Below are 23,338 nucleotides of genomic sequence, written 5' to 3' on the forward strand. Positions count from 1 at the left end.
GCTGCATGAGTGCTGGTTTCTTGTGCTTGATGAATTCAGGTGGTATAAATTAGATATGAGATGCCGCTGACAACTGAGTCAGAGAGAGCCAGTTCACAACTAAGTGCAGCCTTACATATTTAGTCAGAATGAAAAGGTTCTCATAGATTAAAGATTAATATTTTTCCAGCTGCTGTACACTGATGTTAAGATATCAAAATCAACTATCTTATTAACAAATCTCTGACAGTATTTGTTTAATAGAAATGAGAAGAAAATACAGAAATCTGGTTCTGCGGTACAGAAACTACAACCTTCCCTTTGTAAAGATCCTGACGTAATATAAATGAAATATCATGAATATATTTGGGTCACCTTTTGGTCAGGGAGTTTAGAATTAACTCTAGCCAACAGCTTTAAGAAAAGGTTTTGGTATTTGATTCTATTTCTCATTGTTCTGAAATCAATAGTTTTTAACATTCGCACTTGTCACCTCAATAGCACAGAAATAGAGCATTTGGGCAATCATGTCATGTTGGTTCTTAGTCAGAGCTATGCAGTTAATTAAGACCTTGGTTCTGCAAACGTACATTGTGGCCTTCAACCTGATAAGTTGATGTCTCATGTCAGCCCACTTTGGCAGGGCTACTTCTCTGACAAGATTGATTTTGCCACGCTTTACATAGCCTTCAGGCATTTGATCTACCATTAGGTGTATTCCTGTACAAACTGATGACTACAAAGTACGCAAATAATTAAGGTGCTACATGGACTTGATAGCAAAATTTATATTCATATGAGGCAATGGAACCCACTTTTCCATCCACCTTGTGTCCCCAGTGAATTTCAGACATGGCAAGATGTGGGAGATAGTGCCAGCAGTTTCCAAGCTGCTCTGATGACAGTGAACTATACTTTATCACAGATAGTCAATGCATTCAGCTGTACCTTACAATCTTTTTCAACGCCGACAAACCGTACCTCGTCTGTTCTTATAACCGTGCAACATGGAGAATGGTGAAATTCCAGCCATAATCAGGCCATGCTATTTCAGATTGGTTCTGAGGAGACTGTTCTCCTTACTGTCACAAAAATGGAAGCCTTTCCTTATTGCTTTATTCCCAGGAATACCTGGATAGGCTGAAATTCTATTGACAGGTTCTAATACAGTCACTCTGACATTCCAGCTGGTGACTGGGAAACCCCAGGGAAATGGCTAAGTGGCTGAATACCAGGTCAGTTGGACTACTTCCTGGGCGGGGGTGTGTGTTCGACCAATCTCCTGTCGGACTTACAATAAAATACCTGAGAATAATATAACATTTCAAGGCGCAGGAACCTCCTCAATAAAATGAGTAGTTCTGTTGACTGGTCACTGTTAGCACTTTTTAAATACATCGTCCTCTATGGCCTATTATCTGCTGGTCTAGCATTTATGGCTCATTCCTAAACGGCCTGAAGGTGGTGATGGTGTGCTTCCTCATGAACAACTGCAGTCCATGTGGTGCAAGTACATCCACAGTACTGTCAGGAAGAGAGTTCCAGGATTTTGATCCAGTGAGAGTAAAGGATTGGTGATATAGTTCTAACTCAGGATGTCATGTGACTTGCATAGGAACTTGAATGTGATGGTTTCCTCTACCGCTACCTTCTTGATCATAGAGGTTTGCGGTTTAGAAAGGTGGTGTCTAAGGAGCTTGGGTGAGTTGCTGCAGTACATCTTGTAGATGGCTGCTGTCACAACACACTACATATGCTATCAGTGTATATTGATGGTGAAGGGAGTGAATGTGGTGACGGGGTTGCCAAGCAAATGGACTGCATTGCCCTGGATGCTGTGGAGCTTGTTGAATATAGTTGGAGCTTTACCCATCCAGGCAAGGTGAAAGTATTCTATCGCACTCCTGCTTTTTGCCTTGTAGATGGTGGACAGGCATTAGGGAGATGGGTGAGTTAATTAGTCTCTGACGCTATTCTAACCACCTTCCCACTAGCATTCAAGCAGAAATATGACCTACAATAACAGCAGCTCATTGCGAACAACTGTATAAGCTATTCCCTGTCTACTTGCAGTGATTGTGCTTCTTGTAATTGTATAGATCATCAAGTTCACGGTACCCTTCCCAATTCAACTGAGACCTGCCAAGATATACTCAATTCCTCCACTTCACTGAATCAACTCTTGTATACCTTGTCCAGTTACATCGTATATCTTGCCTCAATAGCAGTCAAAAAGGTGAAAACTTAATACTACAGAAGAAATGTATCAGTCCTGTATTTAGAAAGTTATTTCACTGATTTTTTACCCTCTGTCTCATTTTGAGATTGCCTTGTGCTATTTTATTATAGATTTATTCCGATTCAAAGAATTTGTTTTCAAAAGCTGCAGTAGAAACATTGGGGATCTTTAGTTTTATAAAAAGAGGAATAGGGAGAAAAATGATTAAGCTTTATAAATAACTGGTTACATCGAAGCTAGAGTAACGTATCCAGCTCCTCACCAAGATCCTCAGAGAACCTGGATTTTCTGGATATTCTGTGAAGACGGGTAACATTTGATGACATACATTCCCCATAGATTACGCCTGACTTTCCTTAGCCCCACCCTGAGTTTCACCTCCTCCTTCATTGTAACAACAGAACAGCAAATGTTGCAACTACTCCTGAGCAGCCCTCATTCTAGATAATGGAGCTTCTGGAGTAAAATTGTCTTGGCAGTCTTCCACCATCTGAAACAGGCTCTGTATAAATAGGGAAATATTATAGTATATTTGGATTTGATGGGCACATGTATAGGCAATAAGTCAGATAATTTGACGGAGTATGTCATGGGGGATTGGTTTTATGGCAAAAAAAAAGTGTAAGTTGTAATGAGATTCATTTTGCTACTGAGAAAAGTTACTTATCTCAATTATGTACTGAAACTGTGAAGGAAAAACACGAAGTTCCACATATTAAATATTTATTTCGTTTAAATGGGTACCTGCATGCAATTATTATGTATTAAATCAGAGCTTTGATGTGCATTTTCATTTAACTACCTATGGACAATAGTCCATTATAGTACAAAATGAAGCCTGCAAATGAGTGAGCCCAAAATAGACATCCAAACACTTAAAAATGAAACACTTAAAGATTACTTTGTAGCTGACAGTTTTTGTTGATAAAAGAAAGGTCAGAATACAGAACAGGATGTAATTTCCTCACTGAAAATCAGTAAGTATTGGAAAATTTTTGAAATTTCGTGCAAATGACACTGCCTTTTGATGCAGGAGCTCATTGTGAAAATGAAAGCAGATCAAGAATTACAAAACAGTTACATGAAATTACTTCTTTGAAAAAGCCATTACTAACCATTTATAACCATCTCACACAATGCCACAAAACCACAGCAAATTCCACACTTGAACTTTACTTGTGGCAAGTCTGCAGAAAAAATGCAAAAAGCTATGTATAGTGCCTCAGTATCCACTAAGGCACTAGCACACAAAGTGTGGCCCGAGGGCTCGTCATAGAGGAGGAGGGTACTTCAGGATGTTTAGGGGCTGCTGCAAACTGTACATCACTGATGTGCAGCGAGTTGAGGTCATATAGGCAACAATCCAGAGCCCTCATTCCCTCCCACATAATGTCACACAGCAAGACCACCTCCAGTGTGTGCAGTCCAACTCATCATAAGCTCAACAACAATCTCGTGTTATTGGCAAGTTTTAAGCTCCTGTTGATTTTGTTTGATGTAAGGTGAATATTAGTTTCTCAGAAGAATGTTTTAAATAAACTTGTTCTTCTGCAGCACGCATGTTATAAATTGGACATGTCCATTCTTTTGCTAAAGGCATGAATAAATAATTTACTTACGATATTTAAGTAAAAGCAAGTCATGTACAGAACTATATTGCATTTAGAAGTCAAAATATAGGGTACAAATTATAGATTCCCTGTTCTATTGCCTTCCATCTTATAAGATGATAGTGTTGCATCGTGTTGGTCAACTTTGTGTATGATTCAGTGACACCACACTGGTGTTGGGGTCTCTGCTGTATTTGTTGCACAGGAAGATAATGATCTGAGAAGGTACATGATTTTTTTCTGTTTTCTCTAGGCCTGCAACTTGAGCAGTTATACTCATTTCTTCGAATGTCTTTCAAACAGTCGGCTTCTGAGATCACAGCTGTAAACAACTGTCTCCAAGTGTCAGTGTCAGTGTCTGCCATTTTGATAACTCACTTGCAGTTCTCTTTATTACAACGGTACGTGCACCATTGAGGTTGTGATAAAATGGCCAGTCTACCAGCCTTTGGGAATACTGCCTTCATTTATTTGATGAATGTGGCCAAGTCAATGCGGACATTGTTAACTTAGCAATTGGCATATGCTGATTGAATTAGCACACTCCAAGAGTTCATGACCTTGTTCAATCAAGAGATGCTGTCTGAGCCAGCACAGGTGGAAAACTTTCTGCCTTTTCACCTGCCTAGCACACGTTGCCCATGTCTGTAGAATCAGAAAGGGTCTAGGCCCGAAACATCAGCCTTTCTGCTCCTATGATGCTGCTTGGCCTGCTGTGTTCATCCAGCTCTGCACCTTGTTGTCTCAGATTCTCCAGCATTTGCAGTTCCTACTATCTCTGATTCAGGGTAAATGTGTTCATTTTGGATCTACAGATTGACTGGAAGCAAAGTAACTGAAGCAAACACTTCCCCCATAATACTCAGCAGGGAAATGCATGTACTGTTGCAATTGCTGTGGTTGCCCTTGTTTTTTGTACAAGGCCACAATCTTTGCCTCACACATATCCTGGGTCCCTCCCTCCAACAGAGATAGAGCCATTTGTACTGATGCTGCATGAGTGCTGGTTTCTTGTGCTTGATGAATTCAGGTGGTATAGTATCGATACCTGGAGTTTGCACAGAGCAAATGAATTAATAACTTTGCAAATTTCGTCCACTGTGCGTTTGATATCTGGCTTTGCCATGATAGCCAGACTTTCCAGAATGGCCAGATCTCCCTTGGAGAGTGTTCTCTCAACAGTACAACTAAGGTCATGTTCCATCCATCTCGCCAACTGTTGACGTTGATGGTGACCTTCCTTGTCTTTGATTTCAATGGAGCTATTTTCTTTGCTGGTGGACCTGTGATCTCTCATTATATGCCTCGTATTACCTATGTAGAAGGACATATGTTCCATCTAGCAGTCTGCTGGATTTTACTTTGAGCAGGTCCTAATGCATCAGAGTATTCTTGCTCAGAACTCCTTCGTGATTTTTAAAAGCAAATTCATTGGCTTCAATGACAGGTTTTATTACAGCAATGTTAACCTCAAACCAGTCAGCATGTTTCTGTTCTTGCACTATATAAGTTGAGAGTGCAGTGTTGTATTTGCTGTCTCAAAGTATGTTCCAGAGAGTCATAGAGTCATACAGCATGGAAACAGACTCTTCAGTCCAACTCCTCCATGCCAACCAAGTTTCCCAAACTAAACTAGTCTCATTTGCCCGAGTTTGCCCCAAATTCCTCTAAACATTTCCTATTCATGTACTTGTCCAAATGTCTTTTAAATGTTGTAACTGCACTTGCATTCACAATTTCCACTGGCAGTTCAATACAAATATGAACTACCCTCTGTGTGAAAAAGTTCCTTTTAAATGTTTATCCTCTCACCTTTAAATTATGACCCCTAGTTTTGAACTCCCTTATCTTATGGAAAAGGCCTTTGCTATTCACCTTATCTGTGCCCCTCATGATTTTATAAACGTCTATAAGGTCACTCCTCAACCTCCTACACTCCAATGAAGAATATTCCAGTTTAACCAGCCTCTCCTCATTCGTCAAACCTTCCAGTCCCAGTAACATCCTTGTAAAACTTTTCTGCACCCTCTCCAATTTAATAATATCTTTTTTATAGCAGGATGACCAGAACTGTACACAAAACTTCAAACTGTCCTCATCAACATCCTGTACAATCTCAACATGATATCCCAATTCCTATACTGAAGGGTCTAAGCAATGAAGGCAAGCATGCCAAACTCCTCCTTTACTATCTGGTCTGTGACACAACTTTCAGGGAAATATGTACCTGAACCCTAGGTCTCTCCGTTCAACAATACTCCCCAGGGCCCTACCTTTAGCTACGGAAGTCCTGCCCTTATTCGTCTTATCAAAATGTAGCATTTCGTATTTATCTAAATTAAACTCCATCTGCCACTCCTTGGCCTATTGGCTCAGTTGATAAAGATCCCTTTGTATCTTAGATGACCTTCTTCACTGTCTACTATACCCTCAATTTTGATGTCATCCATAAACTTACTAACCATGCTGCCTTTATTCTCATCCAAATCGCTTACATGTGTGAGAATGCCAGATGGCATCTGTTCAATCAAATGAAGGAATTGTTCATGTTTACATGGGTATGATGTTGATGTCAGATCAGCATTTCTGCTTTGAATGAAAAGTCTTCAAGGGTTGAATTCTCATTCTGGTGTACATCAGGTAGTGATTTCGTAAGGTGGTAGCTGCAGGTTTTGAAAATGGTTTTCAAAGGGACATATCTGGTGATGACCAGATCTAGCTGGTGTCAATGCTGTGATTGAATGTCTCCGGGAATCTGGAGCCATGGTTTGTTTGGAAGATAGTGTTAGTTATACAACACCCATTGGTAAGAGCATTGCTCAAGTAGTCTCTGAACTTTCTCATTTATCTCTCTCAGGCTATAATGTCACAGGCAGGTGGGTTATGCTTCATCTATCAGTCCTGTGTATATGACCATGATGTTCCAGTTTGCCAATCAAAGAGCTGGCAACCTCCATCTTTTTACTTTTTTCGTTTGCTTGGAATGATGGATTCTGAACCTTTGTTGAGCTGAAAGTCTAAGGTCAAAGCATCCTCTGAAGCAGATAGATCATGGTTAGTCAGCACCTGACTAATTGATGGGTGCCTGACTTGAGGTAAGTGATGGCTGAACATTGAGCCGGGATGGTCTTTCTGACCATTGTAGACAACAGCACCCACTCTCTGCGAATCAAGTTAGACACTTCATTTATAACTGTAGTTTTCTGTGTTGTGTTAATGCTGTGCAGTGAAACTGAAGTATCCTCTCCCAGCACTGAGTTGGGCAAGATTCAAGGAGACGCTGCATTGCCCTAAAGTGAGTGACACTTTGACGACCTCCCCAGTTGAGTCTAAAGGAAAGCAAAGAACTCCATTGTCTCTGCCTTTGTTTCAGGAGCTATCATAAAAGGTGGCATATCTAGACATTGGTCCGCCACACCAGATTTCTTGTTGGTGTTTATTCACTTGGCCTTCAGTTCTGCTGAGGTATCCATAAGATAGAGGAGCTATTTGTTCATATGCAGAGGATTTGGTTCTTGACTACTAGGGTGTATCTGCATGTCAGTGAGCCTGCTCGCTGTGTGTCTTGTGGCTGAACCTCCATTAATTCCTGTAAAGCCTTAGCCTGGACTGTGAGAGTTTCAGTTCGTGTGTATCATCATGTTGCCACAACTGAATGCTCGTCAATGCTGAGGATTAGTGCTGACACAGAGATTTATACATTTTTCTCTTTGCATTGGTGCTAGCCAATGGCATGTACTGAAAAGGTGAAGCATACTGGCACACAAAAGCAGAAAGCACCCTCACTCACAAACTGGATACATTGCACTGTCCTGTTGGACATAGTTTCCACGAGTTTGCATTAAGTCTTTTGAGTCTTTCTTTAGGTAAATAGCAAGCGAAAGTAGGACTGGCAGATTGCCTATGGGCTCTTTTGTCAAGTATAAAAGACCTGTGGATTAAAACATTTGAAAACCTCTGCAGTAAGCCTTCAGTATTGGCACTTGCAGTGGAGCTGTGGAATCCTGTACATTACGCGGTGATCATATTATCAAATAGATGTAGACATCCATTTTAAAAGATGAATAGATGAAAAACAAACACAAATAAAGAAAATACATATGACAGCTTTTACAAAATTACTTGAAAGCACTAAGGAAGTTTGAGTAAGATATTAATTTTATTTTAATTAAATTATTTTATTCCAATCAAGCAAAATTCTCTCTCTTCATTAGCATTCTAGCAATAGCTGTAACTCATCCCAGATTAAGGGAGGATCAGGTTCAGTTCCTGTAACATAGCGTACAGTGTTGAATTGAATTACTAAAACTGTAAGCAATTTTACAAAAGCAAAGCAGTCATATCACAACCTTTGGAACTCAAAATAATTTTTGTTGAATCATCTGAAATGCTGGTGGGCAGCATTTCCTGTTGGGATTATGCTGACTTCTTAGTATACCACAAATGGAAATAGGTGGGAAGTACTCAATGAACAATATGGTTGGTTCTCTGGTTTCCTTCTTTATTCCTGGAATTTTGACTGGAAGTAATGCATAATAAATGATATATTAACCCAAATATGGACAGTGAAATTTATGAGCCATGACAAAAATGTTTCATGATGTGGAGGTGCTGATGTTAGACTGGGGTGGGCAAAGTTAGAAGTTACACAACACCAGGTTATAATTTAACAGGTTTATTTGAAAACACAAGTTTTTAGAGCGCTGTTTCTTCTTCAGGTGAAGTGACAAAGGAGCAGCACTCTGAAAGCTTGTGATTTCAAATAAACCTGTTGAACTATAACCTGGTGTCCTGTGACTTCTAAAAATGTTTCAGATTGATCATCTTTTATCAGAAGTTCAGTCAGAATTTTAAAGTAATGCTTATGTTTTTATGTGGGTTTCCTGTTCCTGCCTAATTAACTAACTCAAACAGTTTATTCCTGTGAATAGTGTCTAGAATCTTCATTAATTGAAAGATCTAAATTCATTTTCCTTGAAGACTCAGATATTAACCAACAATCAGACAAATACTTATTTTTGTTACACTTCCATGTCCACATGCATTTTTCTCTGAGAGTCTCAACACGACAATATGTTGAATTCTCACAGGTAAGATTTCAACTTTCCAAATGGAATAAAGATACTTTGAAGTATATAGAGTCATAGAGGTGTTTTCTTTTATTAATCACTAATAGTCCATGAGAGCAAATAATGTGTAGAACAGCTCCAAGGAAGGGCATGTAGAACATTGGAAACAGTAGCATGGTGTTTGTAAAACTGGAATAGGAATTCAAAGGCCTTAGCTAATGATACAAAGACATGCATTCAAGTTCCCTCGTGGCAGCTGTGGAAGTTAAATTCAATGAATTAGATAAATATGAAATTAAAATAATCAGTAATGATGACCATTTTTAACTATCATTGACTGTTGCACGACTGTCCTTCAGAAAAATAAATCTTCCACTGTTACATGGTCTGGCCAATTGTGATTATAGAGTCTAAGCAATGAGACTGACTCTTCAATTCCCTCAGAAATAGCTGAGCAAACATTGAGTTGTATTCAAGAAGCTAGTTCACTTTCATCCCCTCAAGATTTATCAGGGATGGACAATAAATATTGACCTTGCCAGTGAGACTTTCACGTTCTGTGAATGATTACTTTTTAAAAACAGAGGCTGTATGGAATGTAAACATAAAATACATCATTTTCATTGCTGTATGGTCCAACGTTGCCTTAAGTCTATTTCATTAGAGAGTTTAATAGATACTGAAAAAAACAAGCAATTTCAACAATATGAACTATTGAGGATAATTAGTTGTTTAATTGCCATGAGGATATACTGTTCTATTTGATGGCAGGATATTTATAAACATGAGTTAATCTCCTTTGGTATTGTACATAGGAGTCAATCTCCTGTAGAGTGCGGAAAATTGTGGTGTATTGCTAATGTTACTGAACTAGTAAATCCAGAGATTCAGACTAACACTATGGAGATGCAGTTCCAAATCCAACCATGGCAGCAGAATTAAATTCAAATGCAAGAAATAAATTTGGAATTGAAAGTTAACTTCATGGTCACCATCACTAAGACTACCAATTGTTCATTAACATTTTGTTTACTAATGTCCTTCAGCAAAGGTAATCTGTCCTTACTTAGTCTGGTGTAACTCCAGACCCATACTCATATGGTGGACTCTTCACTGCTCCCTGAAGTGACTCAACAAGCTGTTGAGTTTAAGGGCAGTTAGCAATGGGGAACAAATGTTGGTCTCTTGTCTGTTACACTGACATCCCATGAAAGAATAAAAATGAGTTGAAACCAAGTGCAGTGCGGCATACAAGTGAAGTAGAGTTAGAGTTGAACACAAAGTGGAAAAGAGAAGTGACAGAGGTGAAGGAGGTAGAGAAAAGATAGAGGGGCACAGTAAGGGGGATGAGGGAGTTGGAATGGGAGAATGAAAATGGACAGGAAGCCAGAGGGAAGAGGCAACAGAGAAGGGGTAGGGACAGAAGTGCAAGACAGTAATTGGAGCGTGCTAAAGAAATGGAACCCCAGAAAAACAAGGTAGATAGCTATAAAAGAGAATGGGATTATGGAAAGGAGTCAGTGCAGCTGGAGGAGTGCAAACTTTTTCCATTTGGGGAGGTCCATTTACTGCTCAGAAGAGCAGTCTGCAGCCATCACTTCGAGGAGCAAAAATTGGTTTAAGGACCCATTGGGCCACTCACCACATACTTCCACGAAGGTCAGGGAAAAAGAAAATTTAAGCGTGCATACAGGACCATAACTGATTGCACCTTCTTTGGAACTTACGGTGTAGATTTGTCAGAAGGGACATATTAATGCTCTGTAGACTTGGAGTGGACAACATAGAAGAGAATCAAAATGATTACAACACAGAATGAGGTCCTTCAGGCCATTTTGTTCATACCAGCGGTGTGTTAGAGCAGCTCATCTACTTCAACTCCCCTGCCCTTTCCTGGGGGTAGGAGAGGTACAGGCTGAGTAACAGGCAAGGTACAGTCAGGGAGGAGAACAAGAAAAGGCACAAATGGAGTGAATGGAAAATGACTGTAGTAGATGAAAGCTGATAGGATGCTTCTTTACATATGCAGATTGAGGTCTGAAATGTAATTGGTCTTCACTGCTATTTTAATCAGTGGCCTGAGCTGAATAGGTTGTATAAAATGAGCCAGCTGAATGTTATGTTTCAGGAGATGGGAGAAGGAATACAATGCGTGAAGTGGTGGGAATGGTGAGGGGATGACAGGATTTGGGACGGGAATGGAATATGAGCTTAGCCAAGAGTGGCTCAGAGTGACTAAAATGACAAATGGTCTTGATTGTTTTGTATGTTTTCATTCACATAAAATTTAATGCTCTGATAGGCCTTTAAACAAAAGCCAGATCCATCACAAGGTAGGGAGCATAGTGTCACATCTCTTCAGATTGCTACAAAATGAAGGTGTTATTGCCATTATCTTCCTGTGATCCTAATTCTACCCATTTGTGAACTGAAAGCCTTTTCTATTTATTTATCCACTAGGTGTTGCCTGGAAACCTTTGCTGGTTGAACATGTGCTATTAATATTTTTTAAGAAATCATAACAACTGGAAATATAGCTGAGGTTCTTTTCAGTGTAACTGAGTGAAAGATTGAGCTGTACAGTCTAGAATAGAAGAGCAATTTATTTTCACTTGTATTTATGAAAATACAGTGAGATGTATATAAGTCGCCACAATTCAGTGCCAGTTTAACTGTAGAAATTATAAAAAGAAATAATTGATACAAAGTTGAGACAAAGTTCATCTTTTGTTCCCTCCATGGCTTTTGAGTTTATGGAGTGGCCATAGGACGCTGCCACTGAAGCTGCCCAAGCAAGGATTTCTGGACCGGACCCACCATGCTGCCACTGCCGATGCCAACACCAAAGCCACTGCGTTGGCAGCATAGCCTGGAGGTGCAAACCAAACCCACCAAGTTGCCATTGCTCAAACCCGTCAACACTTCAATCACCAGCCAAAGCTGCAACATCGCCGCCGTGGCCACGAGGAACAAACTGGGACCACCATACTGCCACCACTATAGCCAACACATCATTGCCACGAGGAATGGACCAAACCCACTGACGATAAAGCTTTCAATGAAGTTGAAGCCGCTATGGCCACGAGGAGTGAAATGGCATCGGCTGCTGGCCAGGTAAGGGGGAGCTGGAGCGTGTGGACAGAGACCCAAACACTTCCTACCCTGCCGCTGCTGCCATCTCACTGCAATTTCAATAGTGTTTATCAGTAAGAAGAAGCGTCGTTCTGAGTTACAATGCAATTATAGAAAACACAGTCAAAAGCCAAGATAATCAGTCTAAGTTGACTGCAGGTCAATAGGATTTGAGCTGGCAAGGACCCATCCTACTCTCTTTGAGGTCTCGCTTCGCAATGGTGCCATGTCAGTAAGGGTTCTGAGTCTCCATTTATAACAACTTTAGCTTTACAGCAACTGTCCTCATGTCTTTGCTTCTCCACCCCTTTGATTAGTGTCTGATTTGTACACATCAAATTGAACTTGATGTTTCGTCAGTTTCTGCAGGCATGGTTAAGCAAATTGTCTGGTGCACTCACCTTAATTTTGAACAGTAGAATTTTCCCCTAAAGAGGCACAAGCAATGATGGGAAATTAAGAAAATATATATAGAATGAAAAAAAGTTTCCCCTTAAGCTTTAAGCAGTGATTTCAAAATCTCACTATTGCGTGGTGACCTTATTTCCATAAAATTTGTTTTTATTCATTTATGTGATGTCGGCTTCACTAACTGATCCAGCATTTATCGTGCATCCCTAGTTGCTCTTGAGAAAAATGATGGGGAGCTGTGTTAATTACCTCCTTGTTATTTCAGCTGAGCAAATGTTATCAGGCATCAACAGGAAAGCATCACTTGGCCTTAGCATTGCTGAAACTCATTCCATAGCTACCACATGGTAGACCACATTTTAGAGCTGCCACATTGGCTTATGCAACTGTGAGTATGTGAGGACATGGTCTGTGGTGTACAAGGGCACCTTTTCATTGGTGGGGTTCGGGATGGCGGTAGCCTACTGCCCGAAATCCCCTCGTCTACTGTAGCATGAATAATTTTGTTCTGCAATGTACATTTCAATAGAATTACTCACCACCAGAGCTCCTTATCAAGGCATGACATAGATATCCTTGTGAAGCTTCATGTCACACTGTTTCTGGACAATACATGGTGCTTCATCAAGATTGATGGGACGGCTTGGCAGCTCTGTTAATAAAATAGTGTTCTCTTTCAAACATTGCACGCAGATCATTTGCTCCCACATTTGACATGGACATTTCTGTGTTTGGTGTCCTTGAGGCATTGTTTCAAATGCAAAGGTAATTTGAAGGTGAAAGGAATTACAATATGGTCAGCAAGATCTAACGTGGCTGATGCACAAAATCCAGAGTAAGAAGCAGCAGGTGAAGATCCTGCAATAAGGCAGAGCAAAATGAGCTGATGCTACATCTAGAGGCCTTGCTGTCATTCTCTACAGCTCTCGGAAAGACGGTGCAGCTGCCGATTAAGGATCTCCTGCCCTTTGTCACCTGCTGGAGCAAAACTTGTGCTCAACCCATCCAGGTGGCCGTCGTGGTTACAGCTTCCCTGATTTTATATGCCAGTGGCTCATTTCAAGAAGCAGCTAGGGACCTAAGTGGTAGGTCCCAATCCTTCACACACGAATGCATCCAGGATGTCGCTAATGCTAGATCACAGTTGTTCATATTCTTCTCCCATTATCTGGAGGTGCCAGCAGCCCAGGCAATGGGATTCCTCACCGTCACTGGCTTACCAAAGTACAGGATGCTATAGACTGCATTCAAGTTGCTTTGAGGGTGCCTGGGGAAATAGATGAGGCTGGAACTTTTACAACCTTTAAAGAGTACTTGGATGAACTCTTGAAATGTCATAACATTCAAAGCCATGAGCCAAGTGCTGGAAAGTGGGACTGCTGTGCTGATTTAGAGTAGTTTTTGTCAGCACATGCTCAATGGGCTGAAGAGCCTCTTCTGTACTCTACAGTTCTATGATTTTGATTCAGCCAACACCATTCGCTCATCCATGCTGACTATGCCCAATCAGATCATTGTCATCCAGCTATCTATTTCTCTCATCCTTTATAATAGATTCTAACATTTCGTCTTCCATTGATGTACAGCTAACAGAACAAAAACACATTTTGAGACTCTCAGAATTTAGAACCTTGCATACCAGACTATCAAGTCCACTCATCCAGTGTATGAGATGTATGTACTCTCAGTAAACATCTGTAATTGCATTACTGAGTGAACAATTTGAGTAAATATAGTATTCACATTACGGCCAATGTAATGACTACATCAGCCTGAGAGTTTACTAAGCTTTCTAACAGCAAAGTACCACTAATATTAATTATCTTTGTATGCTAATTTTACTGATTACAATTAGTACAATTTACACCAAAAGCCCTTGTAGAAAGCCATGGTATCCATCATTTAGAATCAGGCAACATGCTATTGGTATTGCACATTACTAACCATATTAGTATGGAGCCCTGAGGTTTTGTAATTATGTACTTACACAACAAATTTAATCTTTACATAGATAATATTTGACAGTGCTTTTATAACTTAAATACAACATATAATGATGACAATATCCAGCAATTAAATATTTAAAAGAAAACAAAAGTATTTATCCAATAGAGAGCAATCCATGGCATTTCCTGTCTCCAGGAAATAAAGATAGCCTGTTTAGTGTTGCTAGAAGTGTTGTTACATGAACAAATTTCTTCCCTTCGAGGGAGCAGATGTATAATAAATAAAATGGTTCACTATGAATTAACATTTGTTCATTTGGAAGAAAACCTGTACAATTATTCAAACCTCTGACAATCACCATTTCCTTCCACATTGGAAAACTCAAGGAACTTACCACCGCAAGCATAAAGACATCAATTTATTTCATTTAGTTTGCACAGTGTTAAGATCCCAGCTGATGGTAACAGTGGGCAAGTCTGATCCTAGAATGAAACTTGGCTTATTAAGCAATAAATTTTATTTTTTGAATTTGTTACCATGGTGATCAGTCATTGGATACATTCACACAAGTTTGTCGATGTACTTTTAACAAAAGAATCAAGTTTATTACACAATACAACATCTATATACACAAAACAATTTGGAAAGATCTGATCATAAACAGCAAAAAAATTTCAACGCTTTTTCCCCAGTCACTTTCAGTCCCTTCTGCACTCTTTAATTTCTTACTGAACTGATGAGATTGCGAAGGGTTCCTTTGGCAAGTTTCTGCACGTTAACCAGATGTGACTCTCTCTGTACCTTACTGAGATACAGTCACTCATTGACTACCTCATTGACTTTTCTCTGATGTAGACAGCTTTGTAGTGCTAAACAGCACATTTGATGTTATGGATTTTTTTTCTTCTGAACTGAACTTGCTTCTGACCTCTCTTCCTCTTTCTCTGGGTCATAGAAGCTGAACTTAGCAAACACTTCAGCAATTATTTCATCAGGTAATGTCTCTAGTCACAACTTAAATCACACGATTTCTTGGAAAGACTGTTCTAACTCACAACTGGAAAAAATGAACTTCTGACATAAAAAAGAACAAGTCAATTTCATTGAACTATAAACCAAAAACCCATTTACTTCTAATTTAGAACCTAAGCTCCTAAATAATAATATATTCTAAACCATCATCACAAGTTTATTTCATTAAACAGCTAAAGACATAATTTTTAAAAATAATTGCATCTTGATGTTTTATGATAAACTAGTTCTATTAAAGAATAATGGTTTTACATAGACTAGAATCCCTACAACGTGGAAACAGGCCATTCAGTCCAACAAGTCCACATCAACTCTGTCAAGAGCATCACACTCACCCAGACTCATCCCTGTAACCCTTGCATTTCCCACAGCTAATCCACCTAATTTACACATGTTGGACTGTGGGAGGAAACCCATGCAGACATGGGGAGAATGTGCAAACTCCACACAGACAGTTGCCTGAGGCTAGGATTGAACCTGGGTCCCTGGCACTGTGAAGCAGCAGTGCTCACCACTGAGCCGCTGTGCCACCCTTGCCTCATGCCCTATAACATCTTGATACAGTTTTTGATGAAGGCGCCGATGCGGGAAAGTCATTATTATTGGGTTGATTTTCATGAAAAAAGGATGTGCATTTTTACAATGTCTTTCACAAGCACAGGCTATAGCTGCTTCACTGTGAATGACACTTTGCTGCAATATAAGAAACAGAGATAGATCTCCCATACCAGCTATGTGATAATGGCCAGATAATCTGTTTTTTTGTTGTGAATATGATTGAGGGAGAACTAAATATTGGTCAGAATACTGGGGATACATCTTCCTTCGAACAAGTGCCATAAGATCTTTTATATTTGTCTCAGAGGGCATTATCTGTGTGTGATATCTCATTCAAAAGGTACACTGGTGACAGTGAAGTACTTTCTCAACAGTGCACTGGATTGCCAACCTAGACTTCTGTCCTAAAGTCCTAGAGTGGGAAAGAACCTCTTGAATCTAAATGAGGGCAGGAGTGCTACCAACTGAGCCTCAGCACAATCTAATTCAATACTGAATACTAATTCAACAGGGCAGGCAGCTTTCAATTATATATATTTCAAATAGTCACCATGAAGGCCCCCTCGTGCCAGGCTTGGTGACCCTCAGGTTAAACTCACCTCTAGTTGTCCCTACCTAATGAGGCAGCAGCCCTACAGTCCTCTAGGACTATGGTGATTTTACCTTGCCTATTTCAAACGCTACTAACCTGTGGATGATATTGTAGCGTTGCAGGTAGTCCAAGGCTAATGCCAATTCACAGACATAGAGTTTCACTGCTTCTTCATTGAAATGCACATTTTGCTGTAAATGATAGCGTAAATCTCCACCGAGCAAAAGATCGACCACCATAAACATGTCTTCCTCATCTTGGAATGAATACCTGAAAGCAAAGACATTTTTTTTAGAATGAAAGAATGTGAACAATGTGCTTTCTTATTTGAATGAAAGTGAAATTATAGGAGTGAAATCAAAGCAAAATTTATCACTAGACTGTGAGTCATCGTTTCGCTATCATAAGACCGAGTTAGTAAAGTGGAAGTCAAAATTAGTCAGGAGGATTTTGCAGCAAATCTTGTCTGAACCTATTGAAACGTGATGTTAGGTGTTAATACCAAAACAAAATTGCATACATGCTTAGTTAAGATTATTAGTTTTACTGATGATGAACTGTGGATGACATAAAATGATATTTTGTATTGATTTGCTACTTTACAGGGAACATTTTACTGCATGGAAAATCATGGGGTGCATTCCCTAAGTCTCTAAATCCCAATTGCCTCTACCTCTGTTCAGAGATTGTGAAGTTATTAGTTAAGTTTATATATTAATTTAAAAAAACAAATGATGAAGAGATTCCATCATATAGGAGCATTTGCTTTTTAATATAATCACACAGTTATGCAGCATGGAAATAAACCCTTTGGCCCAACTCATCCATGCCAAACTATTTAGTCCCATTTACCTGCATTTGGCCCATATCTTCTAAACCCTTCCTATTCATGTTCCCATCCAGATGCCTTTTAAACATTGTAATTGTACCCACCTCCACCACTTCCTCTGGCAGCTCATTCCATACACGTACCACCCTCTGCATGAAAAAGTTGCCCCTCAGGTCCCTTTTAAATCTCTCCCCACTTACCTTAAGCCTATGCCTTCTAGTTTTGGACTTCCCCATCCTGGGTAAAAGACCTTGGCTATTCACCCTATCCACGCCCCTCAAGATTTTCTAAACCTGTCTTAAGTCACCCCTCAGTCTCTGATGCTCCAGAGAAAAAAGCCACAGCCTTTTTCAGCCTTTCCTTTTAGCTCAAACCCTCCAATCCCAGCAACATCCTTGTAAATCTTTTATGATCCCTTTTAAGTATAACAACATCTTTCCTACAGCAGGGAGACCAGAAGACCTAGGAATGCTAATCTACCTGAATTAATCTGCATCTTGAAACCCTCATGGCTAAATTGTTGCCGGTTCTCACAGTTAGTATGCAGTATACCTTTAAGAGGCACACTAATACTGATAACTTGAGCATGTCTCCTAAAAATATACTGTATATTAACTGTGGGACAGAACGCAATACAGGGTTTTCCTGATCTTCTGGCATACCTTTAGCAGCATGCTATTTCTCACGAGATAATGCAAGTCTTTTACCCAGAGACTGTGTGCAGAAGTTCCAGCCACCTACATTTTGTACCTTAGTTTTGTTAAATGCAAAAGTAGACATGACTAAATAGGTGACCAAGATTTGTAGAAAATGATAAAGGAACATTTAGCTATTTTTCAGTGGCAGAGTGATGCAGTCTCAGAGTCTGAAAGTTTAACACCTCATTCAGGCACAGCATTGGTTCAGAAAATCATAACCATTATCAATGATGCTTACAAAGTACCAACATTAATCAGCTTATCAACATCAAATAGTGACGGATGAAAGGAAAATGGTTGAAGAAATTCTATACCAACTATGGTACAATGTCTCTACCATTTTCAGTTCAGCTTAGTTACGATCTATCGCTAAATGTCATAATGACATTTACACTCAGGATATTATCAACACATCCTTCATCTCCAAAGAAGCTTGATACAGTGTCCAAGGCACTTTATTACACAGCAATATTCATTTAAGTTTATGTCTAAATACAAAAATGATAGCAATGCTATTACATTACCAAGCACTGCAGCACACAATTCAATGCAATGTAGATTTGCAAACATGATTTGACAGATCACTTTTATACACAATTTGTCGCAAAACGGCAAGTGATAATTAAAAAGCAAAATGACATTCATTTACTCAAAATCATGCTTACAGTTGATAATAATAGGTAGAAAGTTTAGGTTATTTAGATTTATAATAAATCAAAAAAAAGATATTTCCAGAAAATCAAATCATGATACCTATTAAGAATACAGGACCAAAATCTGCACTGTACCGTATAAATGATACTATACTAGCAGAGATTTTATAAATATTACATTAGGCACCACACTGTAAAGATTTGATATGCACCACTGTTAGTACATTCTAATATAAGATGTTTTTTGATATTACTTACAACTAAACTGGTAGAGATTCGATAAACCACTCATAATGTCAGTATGCTATCACAGATTATATAAATATCTCTCAAAAGCATTACATTCAAAAATACTAGATCTCTTTCATCCAAAAGTGATCGCCAACTGGCCAAAGGACTGATTATGGGAATATATTATTAGCCGCAATCACTAAATTCAAGTAGGAATACCTACATAGACACACAATACAAGTAAATAACATGCTTCTCATGACTATAAAATATGGGAATCTGTGAATGGGATGTACTAGCTCATGTGCCAGATTCGTGACCAGTACTTGATCCCAGTGAAGTTCTGCACTGTCAATAGAATCTTGTAAATCAAGGCTGATACTATGCCTAAACTACAATTTGAAACTATTGTAACTGGGATTGAATGGATATCATACAGTGGGATTAATCCTGCTGGATCTTAAATAAAAATACTACATCATTATGGATCAGATACATTACGCTTGCACAAACTGGAGCACCAGAGATGAATACTCTGATTCCCCCAGGCAACAGACAACCCTATTGCAAAAAATCACCTGCCAGCTACTTTTCAGCATAGAACCGAAAATGATGCTAACATCTAAGGGTTAAATAAATACCTCATTCCATTACACACTCCACTGTGGATGAGAGAACTACCACCTGCCAATGCCAAGGATTAGATGTATGTCATATCAGTTTTCTGATAATTGAACCTAACACTGTTCTTTATAAAGTTAACACACTTTCAATATGGCTTGGTAGTTAATAATGAAGTGCAAGGATACCAACTGAGTTTTCTTTTCTCGAGTTTGGGCTGTACAGGCCAATTTATTGTTCTATTTTCACCACAAAGGTCTGGTAATATTGCACAAACCAGGGATTAAATCTTCCTGTCGGAGAAAATTACTGCAGATGTTGGAATCATCTGCTTGCATGCCCACTCGTCTGTCCTCAGCATGTTGCAATGCTCCAGCAAAACACAGCGCAAACCAGAGGAACAACATCTCATTGTCGGACTAGGCACTTTACAACCTTCTGGATTTAATATTGAGTTTAGCATCTTCAGATTTTGAACTCACTACCATTCTTTCCCTTTCTTTTGGCTTTTCTTGATGCATTCTCTGTCATCATGTCTTCTCTCGCCTCCCTCCACTCCAATGGGACTATCTGTTCTTTCCAGTCTGGCAGTTAGACACACCACTGCTGCCATTCTCACATTCCAATCACTTAGCCTGCACTTTCAGCAGCCTCTCTCCCGTAGCACCCCCCACACTGCATACCCCCCACTTCCCCAATCTTGCATAAATGCTGCCTCCTCCACACGTCACATCAGCTCTGATGAAGAGTCATCTAGACTCGAGATGTTAGCTTGCTCTATCACCATGAATGCTGTCTGACTCACTGTGATCTCCAGTATCTTTTGTTTCAGATTAAGCCTTCCTGGCATGCAGGTCTCAATTCATACCACATTCAGCATTTGTAATTTGGGCCATCAAATATCTTTGCCTGGATTATTTACAGCATGAACAGCTTAAATAGAAAAAAAATAGATTTACTGGCTTCAAATACCAATACAGCTCTTCAAGTTCTAACAGTCAACTTATTGTTCTTTCTCACTTGTGACAGCTCTTGATATCAGAGCTACATTTAAACAAGCGTGGCATCAAGGGGCTCTAGCAAAACCAGAGTCAATGGGAATCGGGGGGTGGGGGGGGAAATCTCTCTGCTAGTTGGAGCCCTGGTACATAGGAAGATGGTTGAGATTATTGGAGGTCACTCCACTTAGAGCCAGGACAGCTCTTCAAGAGTTCTTCAGATTAGTGTTCTTAGACGAACCACCTTGAACTACCTTATCAGATACCTTCCCCCCATCGCATGGTCAGAAGTAGGAATGTTCGCTGATAAATTCACAGTGTTCAGCACCATTTGCCACTCCTCAGATATTGAAGCAATCCATGTCCATTAGCAGCATGACCTAGGCAATTTCCAAGTTTGGGCCAATGAGTGACAAGTAACATTTGCACCACACAAGTGCCAGGAAATGACTAGCTCCAACAAGAGAGAATCTAACCATTGCCCCTTGACATTCAAACATATTACTCCACGATCAACATCCTGGGGGATTACCATTGACCAGAAACTAAACTGGACTGAATATCGTGGCTAAAAGAACAGGGAGAGGCTGGGACTCCTGCAGCAAGCAATGCACCTCCTGACACACTAAAGCCTGTGCTCTATCTACAAGATACAAGTCAAGTCAAGATTATGGTAGTATCTTCCCAGTTGCCTGGAACACTGCAGCTCCAGCAAGACACAAAAAGCTAGATACCCTCCAGAATAAAGCAGCCCACTTGTTTGGCACCAGTTCTGGTATACTTATACCAAGTGGACTGGAGCAGTTCAAATCAGCAGCACACCATCACCATCCCAAGGGCAATGAGAATAGGCAAATGCCCTCATCCCATAAATTTAAAATTAAACTATGTAACATGGTGACCTTTGGAAAACCAGAAAAACCAAACCATTTTCTTGTTGTACTCATTTAAAGGTTGAATACATTGCAAAGTTCAGTATCAGTATACATTATCTACATTGCTGAATGTTAAGGTCATTGCACTGAAGGAGCCATTTTGGCCCATTGAGTCCATGCTGACTCATTGTTCTCTGACTCAATCTGCTAAGTCCTATTCCCAAATTCCAGGTTTTTTTCCCCTCAAATGCCTACCAATTTCCTTTGAAATCATCATCTCTGCTTTGACTCCCTTTGTGGCAACAGGTTCCAGCTCACTATCACTCACTGCATAAAAAAGTTGCTCCTTATATCCCTCTTCATCTCTTTCCCGAAACCTGAAATCTGTGTTTCCCAATCATTCTACCATCAGCTAATGGGAACAGCTTTCCCCAACCCACCTATCAGAATCTTATACATTTCTAGTTAATCTCCCCTAATCATCTTCACTTGATGGAGAACAACCCCAACATCTCCAAACCAACTTTGCTGTTAAAATCCCTCAGCCCTCGAGCCATTTGAGTAAATCTCCTTGAGTCCTTTGAAGGACCTTCCCATTCCTCTTAAAGTGTGGTGGCTAGAACTGGAGCAATTCAAAGTTTCAGTATAACTGCCGATCTTGTAGTCAATTATGAAGGCCAAGATCTCACATGCATTGCTAACCACACTCTAACTGCCTTTCTACCTTCAAAAGATTTATGCACATAAATCTCTGATCACTCAAACACTACTTACTCTTTAGAATGACTCAAATCATACTACCTCTTCCTAGTCCTTCTGCTGTAATGCAACACACCTCAATGCTCTGTCAATCAAATTCAATCAGCCACTTGCTTGGCCATTCTGCTAGCCCATCCATGTCATCTTGCAGTTGATTGGTGTCATTCTCACTGTTTGTCAAGTTTTGTATCATTGGCAAACTTTGAAAATTTTACCCCATATTTCAATATCTGAGTCATTTATATGTATCAATAAAAAAAGCACTTTTCCAAATACTGACCCTGGGAGAAAACCACAGTCTGCTATTCACATCTACATTTTTACAATAACACTATGGGAATTTAACACAAACAGAAATTTCAACAGGAACTAAAATCCCTAATTATTACTTGCATGTATTACTAATATTGATGTTTGACTTGATTTTTGTCACATTATGTAATGATATGTTACAACATTTACTATTTACTTACTAGACAAAAAAGTTATATGCCCCCAATTCTGTTCAACTTCAACCCCCTCTTCAACCTTTATTTCACTGAATTGTGAAGGAAAAGTGAATTTTGGACATGATTATAGGTACAGTGCAATCTCCTGCTGCTTCTTAAAGCTCAGAAATGAATTTTGTGCAAAAGCTCAGTTGTAATGCAAGCTTAAATATACGATGCAGTTTTGATCTTCAATGATAAGCTCCACCTTCATAGCATTTGCATGGGATGGTATCAATTAACACCATGAATACCTCATATAAAGCCTAACTAATATGTGTCATCAATGACAACAATCTATTACTGATAAAATATAGCACTACCCTAGCTTTGAAACAATGGTTTCCTCTTGGAATATTACACACTTCTGCAACTTGTGTGTCATCACTTAAGATTGGAATTGTGATTTCAGTGATATTGAAAGGGTTACCTTTCTCCAGTAAATAGTACTTTTGCCAAAATCTTTGAGCAGATTTATTTTTATTCACTGACTCCAGAACAATTTAAAAGGATTTTCTTCCAGGCATCAATATGAAAGCTCTACTCATTTAACCCTCTTACTGACTGAAATGACATTTTGAAATTACTTGGCAAACATACAGAATCTAGATTAAGTC

At 39.4% G+C, this 23,338-nt stretch overlaps 1 protein-coding gene across 1 annotated transcript in view; it reads right to left on the minus strand.

The window, feature by feature from the left end:
- Positions 1-23,338, minus strand: part of LOC109927407 (serine/threonine-protein kinase 32B-like) — a 169,442-nt gene that overhangs the window by 119,971 nt on the left and 26,133 nt on the right. The window contains exon 2 of the mRNA XM_020527421.2: positions 16,666-16,839. Within this exon, the coding sequence (XP_020383010.1) occupies positions 16,666-16,839 (174 nt within the window). The remainder of the gene's footprint in view (positions 1-16,665; positions 16,840-23,338) is intronic.

This window comes from Rhincodon typus, chromosome 1, assembly GCF_021869965.1.
Source record: "Rhincodon typus isolate 14 chromosome 1, sRhiTyp1.1, whole genome shotgun sequence".
Taxonomy (NCBI): domain Eukaryota; kingdom Metazoa; phylum Chordata; class Chondrichthyes; order Orectolobiformes; family Rhincodontidae; genus Rhincodon; species Rhincodon typus.